The 22,499-nt window shown below is 52.7% G+C and overlaps 1 protein-coding gene across 2 annotated transcripts; it reads left to right on the forward strand.

Annotated features, from left to right (window-relative positions):
• Nucleotides 1-1,589: 1,589 nt before the first annotated feature.
• Nucleotides 1,590-17,873, forward strand: AMZ1 (archaelysin family metallopeptidase 1). 2 transcript variants are annotated; one of them, XM_065892941.1, is made up of 6 exons: nucleotides 1,590-1,893; nucleotides 3,005-3,172; nucleotides 11,493-11,621; nucleotides 11,935-12,080; nucleotides 12,510-12,686; nucleotides 17,331-17,873. In XM_065892941.1, the coding sequence occupies exons 1-6, from the start codon at nucleotides 1,590-1,592 to the stop codon at nucleotides 17,871-17,873; spliced, it is 1,467 nt and encodes a 488-aa protein (XP_065749013.1). The 2 variants fall into 2 exon arrangements, with proteins under 2 accessions (XP_065749013.1, XP_065749014.1); XM_065892942.1 differs by having other exon boundaries at nucleotides 12,579-12,686.
• Nucleotides 17,874-22,499: the final 4,626 nt, after the last annotated feature.

Here is a 22,499-nt window from a genome sequence, read left to right on the forward strand (position 1 = left end):
AAAGAAACGCTTAAAGCTCTCTGCTGGCAGGGATCTCAGTAGGTCTTCAATCCTGGCTCCTTTCCCTTCATCTAAGCCAGCAATTAACTGAAAAAACGCACCCATGTGTGTATGTATGCACATATGTACATAATATCCCTGGGAAAAAATCACGTGTGTATAATTTTCTGGAGGAAAATTTATAAATTATACATGCACCCAATCTCCCCCCTTTATGAATATACGTGTATATGTCTACATGTACATATATGCACACATACACACATATATGCATATATGCCTTTATTTTCTGGATGAACATTTTAAACTGAGGTTAGTTAAAGGGAGTACAGCCTCGTGTCTTTATTCTTCCCACAGAAACAAGGCCGTTCCTGTTTCTCCAGTTCGGCCGCTCCCGGCCTCGCGACTTCGTGTTCTGCAGAGATGGGTTTGCGCGTCTGCCTGACCTTCTAAATCAGGGACCCACCGGAGCGCTGTTCTCCTTGGTCCTGATCTGTTACTTTGTGCATCTTCTCTTCCCTGGCTTGTTCCTTCCGTTGCCTCCCCCTCCGAGACACAGTCAAGCCCACAGCAGCCAATCCCTTCCCGGTAGCTTTTCAGGGTGTGCGGTGTGAGGGCGCATTGTTTCTGATGAACCCGGGATGCGGTGCGCCAGCCAGACCCTGCTCCGGCGTCGGGAGGAAAACCCCACTTTGTGAAGTGACTTTGTCCCCGTTCCCCCCGCCCCGCCGCGTCTCCCCTCCCTGCCTGGCCTCCCCCTTTGTTGCTTCCCCACGTCTCCCTACTGATACTTCCGTGGTCGGCACGTGTGCCTGCCCCTCGCCTGTGCTAGGAGACTTCTGCAGCCGGCACTGTGGGGCTTGCTTTCCTTCCGCACAGACACTTGTCCAGCCCCCGGCTGGCCTGGCCACGCGGGCTCGGGCAACGCGGCTTCATCTGCAGGCCCACGGGGCCCTTGCTGGGAAAGCTGGGGGCTGCAGGTGCTGCGGTGGCCCAGGCGGTGGGGTGACCGCAGAGGGCTCAGGGGTGGCTGGTGTCCTGGTGGAGGGGCCTCTGGCTTTGCGGGTGCTCAGCACAAGGGTGGGGGTCTCACTGCCAGCGCACCCTCCCTCCTGAGGGCTGGGAAGGGGCGAGTCCGCGCTGTCCTCACCGGGGTTCCATGGAAACCGCATCCCTGCTTTGGGGGAGGGAGGACGCTTCCCCACCCTTGGTGCCGGTTGAAGACCCGGCCCCCGAGAAGGGGAGAAAACGGCGTTTCCGGCCTGGCTGGGTGCAGGTGCCGTGTCCTGGGGGGTGCACTCCTCCCCACAGAGCCCCTTCCCCAGGCCTGAGAGAACGGCCGGAGGCTCAGCCGGGTGTCTCCCTGCAGGTGCCGACGGGCCGGAGGGCGTCCGAGCTGCTTGCTGCTGCCCAGGAGGCCCGACGCCAGGCGGAGCTGGGCCTTGCAGGCCCTCGGCCTCTGGTCCACGTGCCGGGAGCCCACGTGGCCACTGCACTCAGCCCGAGGGAAGGCCGTGGACGAGCTGGTGGCCAGGCCCTGGGCGGTGCATGGGCGGCCGTGGGGCCTCCCCAGCGTGGCCAGGCCCGTCATGCTGCAGTGCCGGCCGGCCCAGGAGTTCAGCTTCGGCCCCCGGGCCCTGAAGGATGCGCTGCTGTCCACCGACCCGGCCCTGCGGCAGCTCTACACGTCCACCTTCTCCCCGGCCGAGAGGCTCTTCCTGGCTGAGGCCTACAACCCCCGGAGGACGTTCTTCCGCACGCTGCTCGTCCACACGGCTTTCGACTGGCTCCTCAGCCGCCCTGAGGCTCCCGAGGACTTCGAGACCTTCCACGCTGCCCTGGCGCCCCGGAAGCAGAGCCTGGCTCGGAAGCACATTTACCTGCAGCCCATAGGTACCCGCAGCCCGTGGGCACCGGCGGGCATGGGCGCCTGCAGCCCGTGGGGCAGCAAGTGGTGATGAGCTGGAGGGTGGCATCCTGGGCCATCAGGACACCCCGGGGCGGGTGGCGAGGGCCTAGATCTAGCATGAGGTGGGGATGTCTGTGCCCGGACCCCAGGCAGGACCTGATACGAAGGGGGATGTGCTGGTGTGCTTGGGATTCGGGGGTGAGACTCAGCTCTCCCCCCAGCCCAGCTCCACACTGTTCAGAAAGCCCAGGGCCTCGGGACCCCTTGGGCGGCTCACTGCCCTGTTCTACCCGCAGGTACCGCCTCGTCCACCGGTACCGTCCCGGCCGTATCTTTTGGAGCCAGCACTGTCCTAGGCACTGTACTGGCTGCTTCCTCTGTGGTTCAGGGTGCTGGGGTCACGGTCACCCCGCTTCATCGGTTAGGACACTGAGGCTGGGAGGGGAAGTCACAGAGCTGGTGACTGGCAGAGGCAGGATTTGACCCCAGCGCCCTGCTCTTAACCCCGAAGCTGTACTTGGAGACAGTGGCAGGGCCTGGCGGGGACTCGGGAACTCCTGCCTGGTCCTCCAGCACTCAGACTGGGGACACCAGGTGTGAGGGGCTGTGCATGGACCAAGGGCTGAGATGCCTCGGCCAGGCTCTCCGGGGCTTGCTGGCCAGGTGCCGGGGATGAGCGGGCGGGCCACTGGCTCTGCATGCCAAGGCAGGCCTTGCCCCACGCAGGCTCATTACCCGCCCTCCTGCCCCTGAAGACCAGAGGCCTGCAGGCACCCCTCCTGTTCCATTGCCCCCGGCCAGTTGGCCATCTCTGTCTGTAGACTCTGCTTCCAAACTCCCAAACCATCCATGTTGTCTCCCCGCTGACAGCTCATCTTGTTAAAATGCGGGTTCTGGTTCCAGACATCTGGGGTGGGCCTGGGCACCTGCATTTCTAATCACCTCCTGGGCAAGCCGCTGGCCTGGGGACACTGCAGCCACTTTCTCGCAGGTCTCCTGGCTTCCAGCCTTGGTCCGTGTCCAGGGTGCTGGGCACAGGCAGGCGGGGGCTCCGAGGAGTGGGCAGGGGGCCTGATGGCACTGCTCCACCCCCAGATCTGAGCGAGGGGCCGGCAGGCGGGGCGCTCCTGGACCAGCTGCGGAGCTGCACAGAGGCCTTCTTCCTGGGCCTGCAGGTCAGGTGCCTGCCATCGGTGGCGGCTGCGTCCATCCACTGCTCATCACGCCCCAGTCAGGACTCTGACAGGCTCCAGCTCCACACAGGTGAGTGCGTGCGGTGTGGGCACAGGTCAGGTCAGCGCAAGGGCAGGCGTCCGCCGCTTGGCAAAAAGCCCTTTTTGGAGGCAAAATGTGGGAGGGAGGAGCTTAGGAGAAGGAAGGAATCCCCCTGCTTTTCTTGGGGGAGGGAATATCTATTTCCCAGCCTTTAGAAAAGGAAGACTGAGGCAAGGGTTCCCTTCCCTGCTCAGAAGTGTCTGGAGACTGGACCACACAGCCCTCTGTCCTCCGGAAAACTCAAGGGCACACAGAGCAGGTGCCGCGGCCTTCTAAGGCCCCTCTAGCTTTTTGTCTTTACAAAGCTCTCTGACCCCATCATTCCCCAGGGGGTCACTGGCAGCTGGAGAATGAGGCTGGGTTGAGAGGCACAGATGAACTGGGGGCTCTCAGATGTACAGGAGACCCAGACTCAAGCGTAGGGAGGTCCCCAAGAAAGGGCTGGGGCTCTGTCTCTGGCTGATGTTGGATCTGGGATGAGTGGACTGATGTCTTCCATTAGTTGTGAGAAATTCTCAGCCATTATCTTTCTTCCAGTACTGCCTCTGCCTCCTTCTTTCCCCCGTTGAGGACTCCAGTGGGGTGTGTGCCCATCCTCCTCACTCTTCCCCTTTCCTTGTATTTCATCCCAGTTTTATTCTCACCCTCCAGTTAACTAATTCTATCTCTAGCTGCACCTAATATGCTATTAAACCCATAGACAGAGTTCCAAATTTCAGTTGTATTTTTCAGTTCTATAGTTTTTAGTGGATTCTTTTTCAAATGAGCAGTGCCACTTTTTAAAACTTTTATGGAAGTATAATTGCTGTACAATATTATATAAGTTACAGGCATACAATATGGTGATTCATAATTTTTAAAGGTTATACTCCATTTATAGTTATAAAATATTGGCTATATTTGCTGTGTTGTACAATATATGCTTGTAGCTTATTTTACACCCAATAGTTTGTACTTCTTACTCCCCTCCCCCTATATTGCCCCTCCTCCCTTCCCTCTCCCCACTGGTAACCACCAGTTTGTTCTCTATATCAGTGAGTGTGTTTCTTTTTGTTTTTATCTTTTTAGATTCCACATATAAGTGATATCATACAGTATTTGTCTTTCTCTGACTTATTTCACTTAGCAAAATGCTCTCCAAGTCCATCCATGTTGCTGCAAATGGCAATATTTAATTCTTGTTTATGGCTGAGTAGTATTCCATTGTGTGTGTGTGTGTGTGTGTGTGTGTGTGTGTGTGTGTGTGTGTATGTATATGTATGTATATACACCACATCTTCTTTATCCCTTCATCTGTCGATGGACATTTAGGTTGCTTCCATATCTTGGAAACTGTAAATAATGCTGCTACAAACACTGGGCCTCATGTTTTGGGTTTTTTTGGATATATACCCAGGAGTGGGATCGCTAGATCATATGGTAGCTCTATTTTTAGTTTTTTGAGAAACCTCCATACTGTTTTCCACAGTGGCTGCACCAGTTTACGTTCTCACCAACAGTGTACGAGGGTTCCCCTTTCTCCACATCCTAGACAACACTTGTTATTTGTGTTCTTTTTAATGATGGCCATTCTGAGAGGTGTGAGGTGATACCTCGTTGTGGTTTTGATTTGCATTTCCCTGATGATTAGTGATGTTGAGCATCTTTTCATGTGCCTGCTGGTCATCTCCATTTCCTCTTCGGAAAAATGTCTATTCAGTTCTTCTGCCTACTTTTTCATCAGATTGTTTGTTTTTTTGAGGTTGAATTGTATGACTTGTTTATGTATTTTGGATATTAACCCCTATTGGTCATATCATTTGCAAATATTTTCTCCCATTCTGTAGGTTGTCTTTTCATTTTGTCAATGGTTTCCTTTGCTGAGCAAAAGCTTTTAAGTTTAATTAGTCCCTGTTTGTTTATTTTTGCTTTTTTTTGTTTCAGGAGGCGGATCCAAAATAATATTGCTACAATTTCTGTCAAATTGTTCTGCCTATGTTTTCCTCTAGGAGTTTTACAGCATCCAGTCTTACATTTAGGTCTTTAATCCATTTCGAGTTTATTTTTGTATATGGTGTTAGAGAATGTTCTAATTTCATTCTTTACATGTAGCCATCCAGCTTTCCCAGCACCACTAATTGAAGAGACTGTCTTTTCTCCATTGTATATTCTTGCCTCATTTGTCATAGATTAATTGACCATAAGTACATGGGTCTATTTCTGGGCTTTCTATCTTGTATCATTGATCTATATTTCTGTTTTTGTGCCAGTACCATACTGTTTTATTTATTTATTTATTTATTTATGGCTGCGTTGGGTCTTTGTTGCTGCGCACGGGCTTTCTCTATTTGCAGCACATGGGGGCCACTCTTCGCTTGCGTGTGCTTCTCACTGTGGTGGCTTCTCTTGTTGCTGAGCACAGGCTTTAGGCATATGGGCTTCAGCAGTTGTGGCACACAGGCTCAGTAGTTGTGGCTCGCAGGCTTTAGAGTGCAGTCTCAGTAGTTGTGGTGCATGGGCTTAGTTGCTCTGCGGCATGTGGGATCTTCCCAGACTAGGGCTCGAACTTGTGGTCCCCTGCACTGGCAGGCGGATTCTTAACCACTGCACCACCAGGGAAGTCCCCCATACTGTTTTGATTACTGTAGCTTTGTAATATAGCCTGAATTCAGGGAGTGTGATACCTCCAGCTCTGTTTTTCTTTCTCAAGATGGCTTTGGCTGTTTGGAGTTTTTTTTGTTTCCATACAAATTCTAAAATTATTTGTTCCAGTACTGTGAAAAAAATGCCATTGGTAATTTGATAGGGATTGCTTTGAATCTGTAGATTGCTTTGGGTAAGTATGGTCATTTTAACAATATTGATTTTTCCAATCCAAGAACATGGTTATATCTTTCCATCTGTTTGTGTCATCTTCAATTTCTTTCGTCAGTGCCTTTTTTGTTCTTCCGAAAGAGAGACAAAGTAGAAACACTTTGCATTCTTTTCAATATGAACAGCAAGATATTGATACCAACATTTTACAGACATTATTAGTAAGGAAATTGGAAACCAATTTCTCATATAATAAGAACTCTAATGTAAAGTATTAGCAAATCAAATCTAGAAATATGTAAAATACATTACAATTCACTTGTATTTATTCCAGGAACGTGAGAGTAGTTTAACATTTATCTATTTATTTTTATTTTTGGCTTCATTATTCTCTCAGTTTTTTTTTTTTTTAATTGAAGTATAGTTGATTTACAATGTTGTGTTAGTTTCAGGTAAAAAACAAAGTGATTCATTTATACATACATATCTATCTATTTTTTTCAGATTCTTTTTCCTTATAACTTATTACAAAATATTGAGTATAGTTCCCTGGGCTATACAGCAGGTCCTTTTTGGTTACTTACTTTATATATAGTAGAGTGTATATGTTAATCTCAAACTCCTAATTTATCCCTCCCACCCTTCCCCTTTGGTAACCATAAGTTTGTTTTCTATGTTTCTGTTTTGTATATAAGTTCATTTGTATCATTTTTTTTAAGATTCCACATATAAGCAATATCATATGATATTTGTCTTTCTCTGATTTACTTCACTTAGTATGATAATCTGTAGGTCCATCCATGTTGCTGGAATGGTATTATTTCATTCTTTCTTATGGCTGAATAATATTCCATGTATGAATATACCACATCTCCTTTCTTTATCCATTCATCTGTTGATGGACATTTATGTTGCTTCCATGTCGGCTATTGTAAATAGTGCTGCAATGAACAGTGGAGTGCATGTATCCTTTCAAATTACGGTTTTCTCTGGATACATGCCCAGGAGTGGGAATGTAGGATCATATGATAGCTCTATTTTTAGTTTGTTAAGGAAGCTCCATGTTTTCCATAGGAGATGCACCAGTTTACATTCCCACCAACAGTGTAGGAGGGTTCCTTTTTCTTCACACCCTCTCCAGCATTTATTATTTGTAGACTTCTTGATGATGGCCATTCTGACTGGTGAGGTGATACTTCATTGTAGTTTTGATTTGCATTTCTCTAATAATTAGTGATGTTGAGCATCTTTTCATGTGCCTTTTGGCCATCTGTATGTTTTCTTTGGAGAAATGTCTATTTAGATCTTCTGCCCATTTTTCCATTGGGTTCTTTTTCTTTTATATTGAGCTCTATGAACTATTTGTGTGAACTATTTGGAGATTAATGTCTTGTCAGTTGCATAATTTGCAAATATTTTCTCCCATTCTGTAGGTTGTCTTTTCGTTTTGTGTATGGTTTTCTTTGCTCTGCAAAACTTTTAAGTTTAATTAGGCCCTGTTTGTTTATGTTTGCTTTTGTTTTCTTTGCCTTAGGAGACAGATCCAAAAAAATACTGCTATGATTTATGCTTTCCTCTAGGAATTCTATAGTATCTGTTCTTACATTTCTGTTTTTTTGTTAGAACCATGCTGTTTTGATTACTGTAGCTTTGTAGTATAGTCTGAAGTCAGGGAGCCTGATTCCTCCAGCTCTGTTTTTCTTTCGTAAGATTGCTTTGGCTGTTCAGGGTCCTTCGTGATTCCATAAAAATTAAAAAAATTTTTTCTAGTTCTGTGAAAAATGTCTTTGGTAATTTGATAGGGATTGCATTGAATCTGTAGGCTGCTTTGGGTAGTATGGTCATTTTGACCATATCGATTTTTCTGATCCAAGAACATGGTATGTTTTTCTGTCAGTGTCATCTTTGATTTCTTTCATCAGCATCTTATAGTTTTCAGAGTATAGGTCTTTTGCCTCCTTAGGTAGGTTTATTCCTAGGTATTTTATTCTTTTTGATGCTATGGCAAATGGGATTGTTTCCTTAATTTCTCTTTCTGAGCTTTCATTGTTACTGTATAGGAATGAAACAGATTTTTGTGTATGGTTCTTTGTATTTCTGTGGTGTTGGTTGTAACTTCTTTTTCATTTCTAATTTTATTGATCTGGGCACTCTCCCTTTTTTTCTTGATGAGTCTGGCTAAAGGTTTATCAATTTTGTGCAGGCTTCTGGTGGGAGTGGCTGGTGCCTGCGCACTGGTGGATGGAGCTGGGTCCTGGTCCTCTGGTGAGCAGGGCCGTGTCAAGGGGTGTGTCTAGAGGTGGCCGTGGACTCAGCAAGTCTTTGGAAGCCGGTTTGCTGATGGGTGGGTTGTGTTCTCGCCCTGTTGGTTGTTTTACCTGAGGCGCCCCAACTCTGGAGCATGTCGATGGGTGGAGCATGTCGATGGGTGGCTAACATGGCAGCCTCCAGGAGGGCTCACACTGATGAATATCCCCCAGTATCTCCACCACCAGTGTCCTTGGACCCACAGTGAGCCATAGCTGCCCCTGGCCTCCCCAGGAAACCCACCAAGACCAGCAGGTTGGCCTAGCCCAGGTTCCTATGAAGTCACTGCTTTTACCCTGGGTCCTGGTACACACAAAACCTTGTGTGCATCCTCCAAGAGAGGAAGGAATCTCTGTTTCCCCAGTCCTGTGGAGCTCCTGCGCTCAAGCCCCACTGGCCTTCAAAGCCAGATGCTCTGGGGCTCCTCCTCCCAACGCCGGACCCCTAGACTGGGGAGACTGGTGTGGGGCTCAGAACTCTCACTCCTGTGGGAGAACTTCTGTGATATAATTGTTCTCCAGTCTGCGGGTCACCCACCTGTGGGGTATGGGATTTGATTATATTGTGAATGTGCTCCTTCTACTGTCTCTTTGGGTTTCTTCTTTATGTCTTTGGATATGGAATATCTTTTTTGGTAGGTTCCAATCTTTTTTACTGATGGTCGTTCAGCAGTTAGTTGTGATTTCTTGGTGCGCTCGTGAGAGGTGAGCTCAAGGTCCTTCTACTCTGTCATCTTGTCCCAGGATCTTTCATCAGTGTCTTATAGTTTTCCGAGTACAGGTTTTCTGCTTCCTTAGGTAGGTTTATTCCTAGGTATTTTATTCTTTTTGATGAAGCAGTGTCACTTAAAAAAAAATTTTTTTTAATTTATTTGTTTATTTATTTGGTTGTGCCAGGTCTTAGTTGCAGCAGGCGGGCTCCTTAATCGTGGCTCGAGGGCTCCTTAGTTGCAGCACACGGGCTCCTTAGTTATGGCATGTGAACTCTTAGTTGCGGCATGCATGTGGGATCTAGTTCCCTGGCCAGGGATGGAACCTGGGCCCCCTGCGTTGGGGGCTCAGAGTCTTAACCACTGGACTGCCAGGGAAGTCCCAGTGTCACTTTTTTCATCATTCCCAATTCCCGGCTAAAATTACATTTAGCATTTATATCTATGAGCATAGCTGCTTTATAATCTGTGTCTGTGAGTCCAGCATTTCGAGCACCCGTGTTGCTCTTTCTGCTAATTCTGTCTTGGTTATTTTGCCTCATTGTGTGTCTTATTTTTGATTGTTAGCTGGACGTCTTATGTGAAAAATTAGTTTAACTTTAAGAAGAATTTGTGGCCTGGGATGCTGTAGTTTTTCTGAGAGAGGATTTTATTTCTCCTTGGCCAGGCATCTAAGGGAGCTGACGGTCTGGGCCACCCTGATGACCCCAGGAGTACAGCCTTCCTCTCCCTGGGTGCGGCCCTTTGGGGTAGCAGGCGGAGCAGGGGCTGTGTCATCAGGGTCACCTTCCCATCCACCGTCTCAGAAACAGCTCAGCTTTATCTTTTGGGATTCTACTCTTCTCCCTGTTTCTAGTTTCTCAGTAGGTCTCTGGTGTTTAAAAGTCCTGTTTATTGAGGCATAATTTACATATAGAGAAATTATTCCTTCTGGGTGTAACCGTTCTGAGTCCTGACACACACACACACACACACACACATCACGTAGCCATCACCATAAGAGTGTGTAGAACAGCTTGCCTCGCCCCCCCCAAGCCTTCCTCCGTGCCCTCCTGTAGCCACCCATCCCCCATCTTCAATGCCTTCAGAAGCTGTTCTTTGTGTGTCACTCGGCTTGTTTGGTTATCTTGTAGTGGCAGGCAGTGTGCTGTTACAGCCGGCGTTGAGTTTCTGGGGCTGACAGGGACTACTGGCCGGTGGGTGCCGTCCCGACGGTGGCGTGCCCCTTTCTCTGTCCCAGACTGCAGCCTCGGTCCCTCGCTGGGCACAGCCCTCCCCCGCCCCCCCGAGGGTCTGAGCAGGGCCCGAGGAGCAATGGCCGGCCTGGGCCCCGCCGCTCCTGCCCCCTGCGGCGCCACCACGCCTGCCGTTGCTTCCGCGTGACTCGGGGGAAACCCAGCATCTGTCCAGCTGCCCCAGGGGCTGTGGTGCCGGGGTCCGGGTGTCCATCTCTGCTCACTGCTGAAAGGACTGCTCTTTCCCCCGCCCTAGGCTTCGTGGGCCACTGGAAGGAAGGGGGCCCGGGAGGGCTCACCCAGCAGGTGGCGTGCAGAGGCCATGAGAGGTTGGATTCCTGTGGTCAGATTACGTGGTTCAGATGGCTGTGTTCGTTTCCTGCGGCCGCTGTAACGAAGCACCACAAACTGGGTGGCTTAGAACACAGAAGTGTATTATCTCGCGGTCCAGAGGCCAGAATTCTGAGACCAAGGTGTTGGCCGGCCCTGTCCCCTATGAACGCTCCGGGGAACCCTTCCTCACCTCCTCCACCCCTGGTGGCGGCCGGTGGTCCTTGGTCCAGCCTCGGCCTCCATCATCACGTAGCTTGTGTCGCTTCTCCTCTTGGAAGGACCCCAGGCGAATTGGATTAGGCCCACCCTACTGACCTCACCTTAACTTGATTATCTCTGCAAACCCTGTCCCCAAGTAAGGTCACATTTCAGGTGAAATGTGACCTTGCAGCCCCTCCTCCTCCAGAGCCTGCGCTATGGCCCCTTCAGCTCTCTCTGACCCTCCTGCCTCCTCTCGGGAGGACCCTGGTGATTCCACCGGGTCCAGCTGGGTAATCCAGAATCACCTTCCCACTGGGAGACCTTTAATTTAATCCCATCTGCTTGCTTCTGCCAGGTGAGGAACACACGCACAGGTCCCGGGGATGAGATGCCACGTCTCTGGGGCCATCAATCAGCTGCCCGTGGCTGCAACGGCTCTTCCCACGAACACCGGTCTCATTGGCCCGGCGGCCTTTTTGGTGTCCCCACTTGGACTACCCTTTCCAAGCCTGAGCTCTTTCTTCCCCGCGAGGCCCAGGCCCGGAGCCCCCGCTTCACATGGTGCAGCTTGGCCGCTGAGTTTTCGGCCTCAGTCTGAGTTTTTCACGGAATGTCGCTAGCTTGCGTCCGACTGTGGGATGAGTTGGTCCCAGGCAGAGGAAGAGGGGGATGGGCCCGGAGAGGGGCACCAGCCGCCTCCTCACTGCCCCCTCTGGCCCTGTCCCCGCAGACGGCATCCTGTCTTTCCTGAAGAGCAGCAAGCCGGGCGATGCATTATGCGTGCTGGGCCTCACGCTGTCCGACCTGTACCCCCGAGAGGCCTGGACCTTCACCTTCGGCACGTTCCTTCCAGGGCATGGTGAGCCGGCACCTGGGGGCCTCCTGCCTGAGCCCTGAGGCTTGGGTACAGGGCCTGGAACACGTGGGGATGTCATCCCCTCGCTGCTTCTCCCAGAACCCCTCCTGGGGGAGAGAATGGGCATATATGGAAATGCTCTCTTGAACCTGCAGCCCCAGTTCTCACCCCTCCTGGGCCAGGGGCTGTCTGCTTGGCAAACGCGCTGGCAGGGCGGGGCCTTTAGGACCTGTGCATCCTGAGGAGGGTGGCTTTGCCCGTGGGCTCCCTGAGCTGAGGCCACTCCTGGTGCCTCCGCTTCTCTGCCTCTCCCCAGAAGTGGGCGTCTGCAGCTTTGCGCGGTTCTCGGGGGAATCCCTGCAGCGGGGGCCCAGCACCCCTGACCTGGCCCCCGAGGCACCCCTGCAGGACAGAGGCCGGACCGTGTGCTTCAGCGCCCTGGGGATGGTCCAGTGCTGCAAGGTGGGTGTTGGGGTGCTGCCCAGGTGGCGGGAGGAGACGGGGGACAGGAAGAGGAGGGGCTGCTGGGGGTTCTGGCGAGCTCCAGGAAGATGCTAGGGTGTGGAATCAGACAGCAGGGCGTGAGTGGACAGCCATCGAGCCCTGGGTCCAGCCAGTTACGCTGTCCAGTCCTCACGGTGCTGACGACCATCCTTCACTTTAGGGACTATGGCCACTTAGGCTCAGAAACGCCCAGTGCTTTGTCCAAGGTCACACAGCTCTCAAGTGGCAGGGTTGGGATTTGAGCCCTCATCTGACACCCAAACCTCCATGCTCTGAGGCCCCCAGAGCTGACCACACCAGCTTGCCTTTCTCCCCGCACCCAGGGGTCCCGGGGATCGGCGGGTGGCGGGCTCCAGGATGCAAGGCGGTGGGGACCTTCTCCCTCAGGTCACGTGCCACGAGCTCTGCCACCTCCTGGGCCTGGGGAACTGCCGCTGGCTCCGCTGCCTCATGCAGGGCACCCTCAGCCTGGACGAGGCCCTGCGGCGGCCCCCGGACCTCTGCCCCATCTGCCTTCGGAAGCTGCAGCACATCCTGGGCTTCAAGCTCGTGGACAGGTACAAGGTGAGTCGCGGGCAGGGGGAGGGGTGAACAGGTCTGCGGGTCTCGTGGGTCTGGCTGAGTCCCCCGCCAGGCGCCTGGCCCAGTGCCGGTGGCTGTCACCACAGGGGCGCACGGCTTTTATTTCCCAGGCAATACCGGGCACTGACCGTGTACTAGACCCTGTCCTAGAGCTTCCTGTACTCGGGCCGGTTCTGGCATCACCAAGGGGCCTTCCCCAGCATCACTTTCTCCCTAATTGGTTCACAGCCCCTCCGGAGGAGGAGGCGGAACCAGACTAACCAAGAATCACTGTGGAAAGGCGGGCGCTGCTCTTAATCCGGCCCCGCCCTGCGCGGGGGCTGAGCCAGCGCGGCGATGCTGCCCTCTGCTGTCCGCACGAGGCACTGCCGGGGAGCAGGGCCCAAGAGGGACCCTAGGGAACCGGGTCCGTCTGCTCCACTGCAGGGAGAAACCTTATCCAACGGAGAAGTTCGTTTGCAAACTCAGAAACTTTACTCTGAGTTCACAGTTCAAAGGCAGGTAGTGGTTATTTTCTCTTTTTAAAAATCTTTTATTATTTTTTAATTGAAGTATAGTTTTGATTTACAATGTTGATTGCTGTACAGCAAAGTGACTCAGTTATACACACACACACACACACACACACACACACATATATATACACACATACATATTCTTTTGTATATTCTTTTCCATTACGGTTTGTCCCAGGATATTGGATATAGTTCTCTGTGCTATACAGTAGGACCTTGTTGTTTATCCATTCTATATGTACTAGTTCCGAACTCCCCATCCATCCCTCTCCCACCCCCCTCCCCCTTGGCAACCACAAGTCCGTTCTCTACGTCTGTGAGTCTGTTTCTGTTTTGTAGATATGGTCATTTGTGTCATTTTTTAGATTCCACATAGAAGTGATATCATATGGTATTTGTCTTTCTTGACTTCCTTCACTTAGTATGATAATCTCTAGTTGCATCCATGTTGCTACAATTGGCATTATTTCATTCTTCTTTATGGCTGAGTAGTATTCTATTGTATATATGTACCACATCTTCTTTATCCATTCATCTGTCAATGGACATTTAGGTTGTTTCTATGTCTTGGCTTTTGTAAATAGTGCTGCCGTGAACATAGGGGTGCATGTATCTTTTTGGATTAGAGTTTTGTCTGGATATATGCCCAGCAGTGGAATTGCTGGATCATATGGTAATTCTATTTTTAGTTTTCTGAGGAAGTTCCATACTGTTTTCTATAGTAGCTACACCAGTTTACCTTCCCACCAACAGTGTAGGAGGGTTCCTTTTTCTCCACACCCTCTCCAGCATTTGTTATTTGTAGACTTTTTAATGATGGCCATTCTGACCGGTGTATGGTGAAACCTCCTTGTAGTTTTGATTTGCATTTCTCTAATAATTAGTGATGTTGAGCATCTTTTTATGTGCCTATTGGCCATCTGTATGTCTTCTTAGGAGAAATGTCTATTTAGGTCTTCTGCCCAGTTTTTGATCCGGTGGTTTGTTTTTTTTGTTATTGAGTTGTATGAGCTGCTTGTATATTTTGTGGTACGCAGGCCTCTCACCGCTGCGGCCTCTCCCGCCACGGAGCACAGGCTCCGGACATGCAGGCCCAGCGGCCATGGCTCACGGGCCCAGCCGCTCCGCGGCATTCGGGATCCTCCCAGACCGGGGCACGAACCCGCGTGCCCTGCATCGACAGGCGGACTCCCAACCACTGCGCCACCAGGGAAGCCCTGTTTGTATATTTTGGAGATTAAGCCCTTGTCGGTCGCCTCATTTGCAAAAACTTTCTCCCATTTCATAGGTTGTCTTTTCGTTTGATTTATGGTTTCCTTTGCTGTGCAAAAGCTTGTAAGTTTGATTAGGTCCCATTTATTTATTTTTGTTTTTATTTCTATTGCCTTGGGAGACTGACCTAAGAAAACATTTGTATGATTTGTGTCAGAGAATGTTTTGGCTATGCTCTCTTCTAGTTTTATGGTGTCATGTATTATGTTTAACTCTTTAAGCCCTTTTGAGTTTCTTTTTATGCATGGTGTGAGGGTGTGTTCTAATTTCCTTGATTTCCATGCAGCTGTCCAGCTTTCCCGGCACCACCTCCCAAAGAGGCTATCTTCTTCCCATTTTATATTCTTGTATCCTTTGTCGAAGATTAATTCACCTTAGGTGTGTGGGTTTATTTCTTGGCTCTCTCTTCTGTTCCATTGATCCATATGGCTGTTTTTGTGCCAGTACGACACTGTTTTGATTACTGTAGCTTTGTAGTGTTGTCTGAAGTCTGGGAGGGTTATGCCTCCTGCTTCCCCCCACCCCCCCTCAGGATTGCTGTGGCAATTCTGGGTCTTTTATGGTTCCATATAAAATTTTGGATTATTTGTTCTAGTTCTGTGAAAAATGTCATGGGTAATTTGACCGGGATCACATTAAATCTGTAGATTGCTTTGGGTACTATTGCCATTTTAACAATATTAATTCTTCCAATCCAAATGCATGGGATATCTTTCCATTTCTTTGAATCATCTTTAGTTTCCTTTATTAATGTTTTATAGATCTCAGCATATAAGACTTTCACCTCCTTGGTATTTCAATTTTTTGGTGCAATTTTAAAAGGTATTTTCTTTTTTACATTCCCTTTCTGATATTTCATTGCTAGTGTAAAGAAATGCAACCACTTCTAGTAGCGTTTGTGTGGAGTCTTTAGGGTTTTCTATTTATAGTATCATGTCATCTACAGAGAGTGACAGTCTTACCTCTTCCCTTCCAATTCGGATACCTTTTATTTCTTTTCCTTGTCTGATTGCCGTGGCTAGGACTTCCAATACGATATCGGATAGAAGTGGTGTGAGTGGGCATCCTTGTCTCGTTCCAGATTTCAGTGGGAAGGCTTTCAGCTTTTCACTGTTGAGTATTATGTTGGCTGTGGGTTTGTCATAAGTGGCTTTTATTATGCGGAGATATGTTCCCTCTCTACCCACTTCGGTAAGAGTTTTTATCCTAATGTTGAATTTCATCAAATGCTTTTCTGCGTTTGTTGATAAGAGCGCGTGGTTTTCGTCTTCTCTTGTTAAAGTGTGCGTCACAGTGATTGATTTGCATATACTGAACCATCCCTGTGAACTTGGGATGAATACCACTTGGTCGTGGTGTATGAACTTTTAAAAATCTGTTGGATTTGGTTTGCTAATATTTTGTTGAGAATTTTTGCATCTATAGTCATCGAAGATATTGGCGTGTAATTTTCTTTTCTGGTGGTATCTCTGTTTCTGGTATCAGGGTGATGGTGGCTTCATAGAATGTCTTTGGGAGTGTTCCCTCCTCTTCAGTCTTTTGGAAGAGTGGTAATTTCTTCTTTAACTCCACCTTTGGATGAAAATACCAAGTTAAAGACGTTTTTTGTTCAAATGAAGGCATAGGCCCACCAACGAAACAGCTTGGGCTCAACTTTAAGACCCAGAGTTTTAAGCCAGACGCTTTAAGTGAATCCCGTTGTGTCTGAGGTTCTGGGAAGCCCGTCCTCCTCTAGGAGATGGTCAGCTGCTGGAGCCCACTGGGTCCGGGGGCTGGACTCGGGGGAGAGGCTCTTGGACAGGCAGGAGTTTATGATCCGGTGCTTGTGGAGGGGTTGGCTCTGCGTTTCTAACGGGCTCCCAGGCTGCTGCTGGTCGGGGACCCCAGGCTGGGGACCCCTGAACACGGGGCTGGGCATGTCCAGGTCACAGCTGCCTCCCGGCCTGGGTCTCCCCTGAATGTCTCTGGGGTAAACAGCGCGTCGAGGGGCGCTGAGGCGGTGGCCTGCCTCGCTGCAGAGGGGACCCAGAGGCAGCGCCCCCGTAGGGAGGCGCCTCTGCTGCCGACTGGCTGACGGCGCTCAGAAAGATGCGCCGGGCGAGGGCGTCACCGTCTCCAGAGCGCCCGCCCCACCTAGTGCAGGGCTGGGGGCTCGGCGGTAAGCTGCCCATTATCCTCGTGTGCGTGTAAGGTGAAGCGGGCCAGCCGCGGCCTGCAGAAGGTCTGGGGTTTCTCACCACTTCCTTTCTCGGGATCTTGCTCGCCTGTCGGATCCGAACTTTCAGGCCCTTCGTCCCCCTCCCCTGACGCATGCCTTCCCGCGACTCCTAACCTCGAGGCGGGGCGCCCTGGGCCTGTTCTGGATCTGTTCCCATCAGTCAGCGGTGTGCTGGTAAGCGCCCTCTAAAGAAAAATCCTCGATTGGGCGTATCTGCCAGTTTCCATTGTGTGACGACTCCACCACGGCCGGTTCTGAGCCATCACGGAAGGAGAGTGGCGAGGAGGTGGGCAGTAGCTGACCGCGGGCGTCTCTGATGCCCGGATGCACCACGTGCAGAGGTGCTAGTGGGATGTAGGAAAGCCATGATTCCCTTTGCTTTGAACAGTGTTGACAAGTCAGCTTAATTTATCCACGAATAACGGTCAGGCTTGCAAAGCTCCTGCAAGTTCGCTGTCTTTAGAGGCCCCATTCCGAGGGCCCCTTTGGCACCAGACTGCCACTCGCCCTGGGTCGTGGGCACAGTGGGGTCCCCGCGGGAGAGGGGCTGGGTCTCCTGGCGGCTCCCTGGCGAGGGAAGGGGCCGGACAGGCCGACTCAGCCTGCGTCTCTCCCTCGTAGAGACTGTACACCTGGACGCTAGAGGCGGCGGGGACGCGGCCTGGGCCGGCGGCCGGGGAGCCGTCCGTGTCGGAGGACACCCTGCCCTGCAGCGCGGACTCGGGCCTGTGCGCCGAGAGCGACTCGGAGCCTGGCAGCGGCCTGTCAGAGCCCCTGTCCCCGGACGCCTGGAGCCACGCCTTCCCCGCGGGCCCGGAGCTGGAGCCTGAGGACGGGCTGGGCTCCCTGGAGGCCGCGGAGAGCCCGGGGGAGGCCCTGGCGGAGCACGGGCGCTGGCTGGCGGCCTGCATCCAGGCCCTGGAGAGGGACGTGACTGAGGAGGAGCTGGCGCGGGTGGACGGTGCCGTGGACGCCCTGGCCCGCTGGGACCTGTTCACGGGGCAGCTCCCGGCCCCCCGGCAGGACCCGCCCTGCGGCCGAGACGGCGCGGGGCTGCGCCGAGTCCTGGGCGACAAGTTCTCCTCCCTCAGGCGGAAGCTGAGCGCTCGCAAACCGTCCAGGGCCGAGGCGTCCCCGCGGCGCTGGAAGGCAGAGGACAATTAGCACGGCTGCCGCGTCTCGTCCAGCACGGCTGGTGCGCCTCTCGGGCCCGGCTGTGGGCGGAAGGGACGGTGTCTCGGGAAGCGGAAGGCGATCCGTCTGCACGTGGACCCCGCACCCCCAGCCCTAACCGCAGCCTCACGAGGCAGCCGGGGGGCGGGGCGGGGTCCCAGGTACCCCGAGGGCCGTCCTCGGGCCGCACCCGACCTCACAGAGGAGGTACCCGTCTCCTGCGGCCTGGGGCTCGGTGCTCTGCTACGGCGAACTCAGATTGCAAGGCCCCAACGTGGGTCCTCTGCTCGAAGGGGGGCAAAGGGGGTCTTGTTGCAACCTACAAGGTCCCCCGCCTCCCCCGACCCCAAGCCCACAGAAAGGGCCCCTTTCTGCGGCGCTAACCGCACTCTGACCCTTGGAACTTGGCGTGGGCGTCTCCCTGAAAGTTCCGGGTGGCCACCACCTACCAGACCACGTGCCCAGAGATGTGCCACTTCTTCTGACAACTGTTGCGGGAAGGGAGGGTGTCCCGTGTGCAGGTCTGAAGGTGCTGCTGTGTGCTGTGACTTGCAGAGGTGAAAGCAAACCGCGGCTCCATCCTCAGGACAGTTTTCTGACAAAGGTGGCCTGGACCCCAACACCAGTGAGGGCAAGGAGATGAGATTTGTTCAGAACACCCGTGTCTGTGTTTTTTTGGTCTCGTTTGACCAGTTGCTGAGAGAACAAGTGATTTAGATGTTAAAATACCCATCACCCCAGTAGAATTGTCTGTCTGCCTTTAATTTCGTCAAACTTTGCTTCCGGTTCTTGGAAACTCCTTTATGTGCAACACACACATTTGACTGTTAGGTTTTCCCGACCGACTGACCGTTTTCATTATCAAATGCCCGGGGCTGCTGCTTAGGAGTCCTGGGGAGAGATGCTTCTCATCCCGACAGCAGAGCTCCCGCAGAGTGATGAGTAGTCGCAGCTACTTCCCATCATCTGGAGAGAGGCACGAACAGGAGCAGCTCCTACATTTCGTGCATAGCTTAGACAGTTTGGGGGGCCTTCTAAGAAAAACAGTACAAGCTACAAATACAGAATCAGGAGGGTCACCCCCCCCAAGCAAGGACGCCTGAAGCCTCCTTGTGATGTAGGTTCCAGCCCCAGAAAGATGGAAGGGATGAGACCATCCTGAAAATAAAGCAGCAAGGACGCAGCTCTTCAGACCCGCATTCTCTTTCATGGGGTTGAAGATGCATCACAAGGATTCAGAGGTAACTGATGGGGAGAAGAGGACGAGCCAGGCTCTGCAGAAAGTGTGCTGGGGCCAACCCCACAGAGAGCGTGATGGAGGAAGAGAAGGAGGCCTCGGTGTCTGTCACTGTGAACAAACCACTCACCCCTTAGTGGCTTAAAACCCCAGCAACCTATCCAGCTCAGCTGCAGTGTGGACAGAGCTTGGTGGGGAAAGTTTACCCCTGGGGCTGGGCTGGAGAGTCCTGCTCTAGGACGGCTCACTCACGGGGCTGCCGTGTGATGGCCGAGGGCCAGGGCCTTGGTCCTGTCCGGGTGGCTTGGGCTTCCGTGTAGTATGGCGGCTGGCTACCAAAGGAGGGATTTCCTGGAGTCACGTGGAAGACGTGTAGCCTCTCAGGACTCAGCCATACTCCGTTAAGGCCGCCTGAAAGGCTCACCCAGGCTCACACACAGGGAGGGGATGTAGATCCCACCTCTTCATAGGGGTGTGGTGAGGTTCTGGAAGAGCTTGGGAGGTGAGAAAACATTTAGGAAAAACCTGCCCCAGTTAGCATTTGCTGCTCAGATTGGCCATCATACCTGCGGCAAAATCTTACCTGTTTTTCTTCTGCAAAAGATTAACGACTGGAATGATGTAAGCACACACACAGGTGACGAAGAGAGAAGAGCCTGGCTCAGACTGAGGGAGGGAGCTCAAGGGGGTCGTTACGAGATTCTTAGTGCTGTCTGTCTGCAACCGTGGCCTTTGGCTCCCAACTGTGACGAGTGTCCCAAAAAAGCATTCTGAGGTGGGGAGGGACAAGCCACTTCCTCCACGGGCCTCATCAGTTGCAGATGGAGGACACTTTTTAAAGACAGCTGCTGGGAGGAAAGTTTTGAAATGAAAACGTTTAGGAGCAGAGATCATAGCTTCCTTCCTCTGCTCAAGTATCAGCCCAGGTTCTGCCCCTGCTGGGGGTGGAGAGCAGTTGGGGACAGTCCCCAGGGAGCGGCTTTTGGCAGAGGAGGGGATAACGAACGCCATCTCCCATAGCAAAGTCACGGCTCACCAAGTTCAGGCTCAGACATGGTACAGGTGGGCACCTTAACGGGGCTGAGCTGAAGTAGCTTCAGATAACGGTTCCTGAGAAACAAGGGCCTGGTTTTTACTTATGCAAAAGCACCAAGTCAGTGTCATCTCATCTCATGCTTTCTCATCTCCTTATCTGTCAAAGGCCCCCCTGCAAGTCAGGAGGAGAGGTCTCCGAGCTCTCCCACGGACCCTCTCGGAGCCCCTCACTCTCTGGTGGGACTGGGTGGAGGGGCTTGAATGGAGCTAAAAATACTTTGGGGTCGTGGCGTCGTGTCACCGTTCCCGTGTGAGATGGGGCTGGGACATCCACGCGTGCCTTCAAAAGTAGCCTCAACACATGTGGAAACTGTGCCCTGGTTAGGGGCGATGGGAAGCAGGGCCCTGGTCAAGAGGTGGCAGACCCTCTTCCTGCCTCTCATTCTTCCCCCTCTTCCTCCCCAAAGCCCAAACTCATCATCGGAGGGAGAGGAGGACCGTTCTCAACTCCTTCCTCCCCACCTGCGGGGCAGGAAAGTGGGATTAGCCCGGGAGCCCCTCCGCCGGCCCCCCTGTTTCCAGAGCGTGGGCCGGGGGAGGGATGTGGGCCTGTTAATACTGTCCCGTGGGACATCTGATTCAGACCTTTCTGGGAGGAAAGCAATCTCTGAAAGGGCTTAAAAAAATAAACACACAATAGCTTAGCCAAGCAGCTAATATTAAAGCGAGGAGTCCAAATTTAGATCCCACCAAGTTCAAAGGAGCGGCTGTAGCATTCCAGGGACAGACACACACACACACACAAGGTCCATTCGCGGGGCCACAGGAGCTGCTCTCCAGACCCGCCAGGCAGGGCCAGGCAGCTAGACCCTCATCTGTCTGCGGAAAGACAGGGAGCTCGTCCTTGCAAATAAAGCCCCCCTTTGAACCTGTCCTTCTAAGTACCAGGGAATTTCTTACATCCCTGCAAAGTAGATACCTTGATCCCATTTTATGGTTAAGGGAGCTGAGAGGTTTGCTCATCTGCCGGAGGCTGCAAAGCAGGGCCTGAGCTTCCCAGCGGGTTTGCTCTGACTTAGCCCTGCGTGTTCCGGGTCTTAGGAAAGCACACCGGGGAAGTCTGAGCAGGCAGAGAGTCAGGAGGAAAGCACAAGGCTTGGGAGGCCTGCACCCCGGGCTCCCTACTTGGGCCGCAGCCCTGCTGGCTCTGCCCTGGCTTCTAAGGTGGCCAGGAAGCTGCCTAATGGCTGCAGCACTTCTGGGCCAGAGACTCCCCAGAGGGCCGAGGAATGGCCTGGGTGGGTGGGTGGCCGGCTCTCTCGGGCGAAGATGCCAAGGTAAACAAAGCCCGGAGTTGCTGGGGCTTTGATTTGTTTGTATAAAGAGGGCGAGTCCCCAGCAGGACTATTTTTACCCTGGTGAAGACCGGGAGGATCAGGGCTTTGCCGGGCAGCTCCCGACCTGAGCTGGAGCCCAAGCGCCCTGGGAGTGGACAGAGGCCTCTTCCAGGCCGCCTTCGCCCGCTGCGGCCAGGCTGCAGAGGGCGGCTGGCGCCGGGGACCCGAGGCCCGGCCGGCCCTCGACCCCCGCCTGCCCCAGCGCTGGAGTCTCTAGCAGAGCCAGATCCGTCCTGGCGGCTGTAGGGACGACTGTCCACAGAGGAGCCCGGTTCCAAGGAAACCCCAGGAAGCAGCAGATTTACGGCCCCTAGAACGACAGGCTGTGGAAACTAAGCGCTGAGAATAATCTGGGAAATGCCTACTGCGTGGCTGACAGCACCACTGCCTTGGGAGCTGCTGAAACCCGTGCGAAGAGCCTGCCTCTTCCAGCGCCTCCCTCTGGGAGAGCCCAGAATAACCGAGGCTTGTTTTTGAACTCTGCTTCTTGGGTAAAGAGATGGGTGAAAACGAGCTACGTCAGGGGTTTATTTTAAAAAACAATTTCCAAGAGGCGTCCCAGGGCCACTACGTGTTCAGTCCAATGCCCCCACCCCAGCGGCGAGCCAGGGCGGCCGAGGACGCGCTGGTCAAAAAGGCGACTCCTGGGCTGCTGGAGGGGACCCGTGGGGCATCCCACCTAGCGCACGACCCCGGCTCTCCGCACACTAGCCGGAAGGGAAGCCAGGTCCCCAGGGAGGCCACCGCACATGCCTTGCCCCAGCGCTTCCGTCAGCATCCTCTCTGCTGAGCCCTCCTGTCCTCCCCGGCCATGGCACAGCTGAAACGCCCTACGGCCAGGCCTGCGTGGCTTCCCTCACGTCCCCCGGATCGTCTGAGACATTTACCGTGGGGTCCTTACGGTGTCCCGCGGTCACCACGGGGATATCTGTTTGACGGCCTCTCACT

The sequence above is a fragment of the Phocoena phocoena genome, chromosome 15 (genome assembly GCF_963924675.1).
Source record: "Phocoena phocoena chromosome 15, mPhoPho1.1, whole genome shotgun sequence".
Classification (NCBI taxonomy): domain Eukaryota; kingdom Metazoa; phylum Chordata; class Mammalia; order Artiodactyla; family Phocoenidae; genus Phocoena; species Phocoena phocoena.

What these genes read in the sequence shown, in the direction of transcription:
- AMZ1 (XM_065892941.1), top strand. Translation starts at nt 1,590, where the DNA reads ATGCTGCAGTGCCGGCCGGCCCAGGAGTTCAGCTTCGGCCCCCGGGCC. An exon ending in CAGGCTCCAGCTCCACACAG is followed by an intron (nt 3,173 to 11,492) that starts GTGAGTGCGTGC and finishes CTGTCCCCGCAG; the next exon opens with ACGGCATCCTGTCTTTCCTG. An exon ending in AGCTCGTGGACAGGTACAAG is followed by an intron (nt 12,687 to 17,330) that starts GTGAGTCGCGGG and finishes TCTCCCTCGTAG; the next exon opens with AGACTGTACACCTGGACGCT.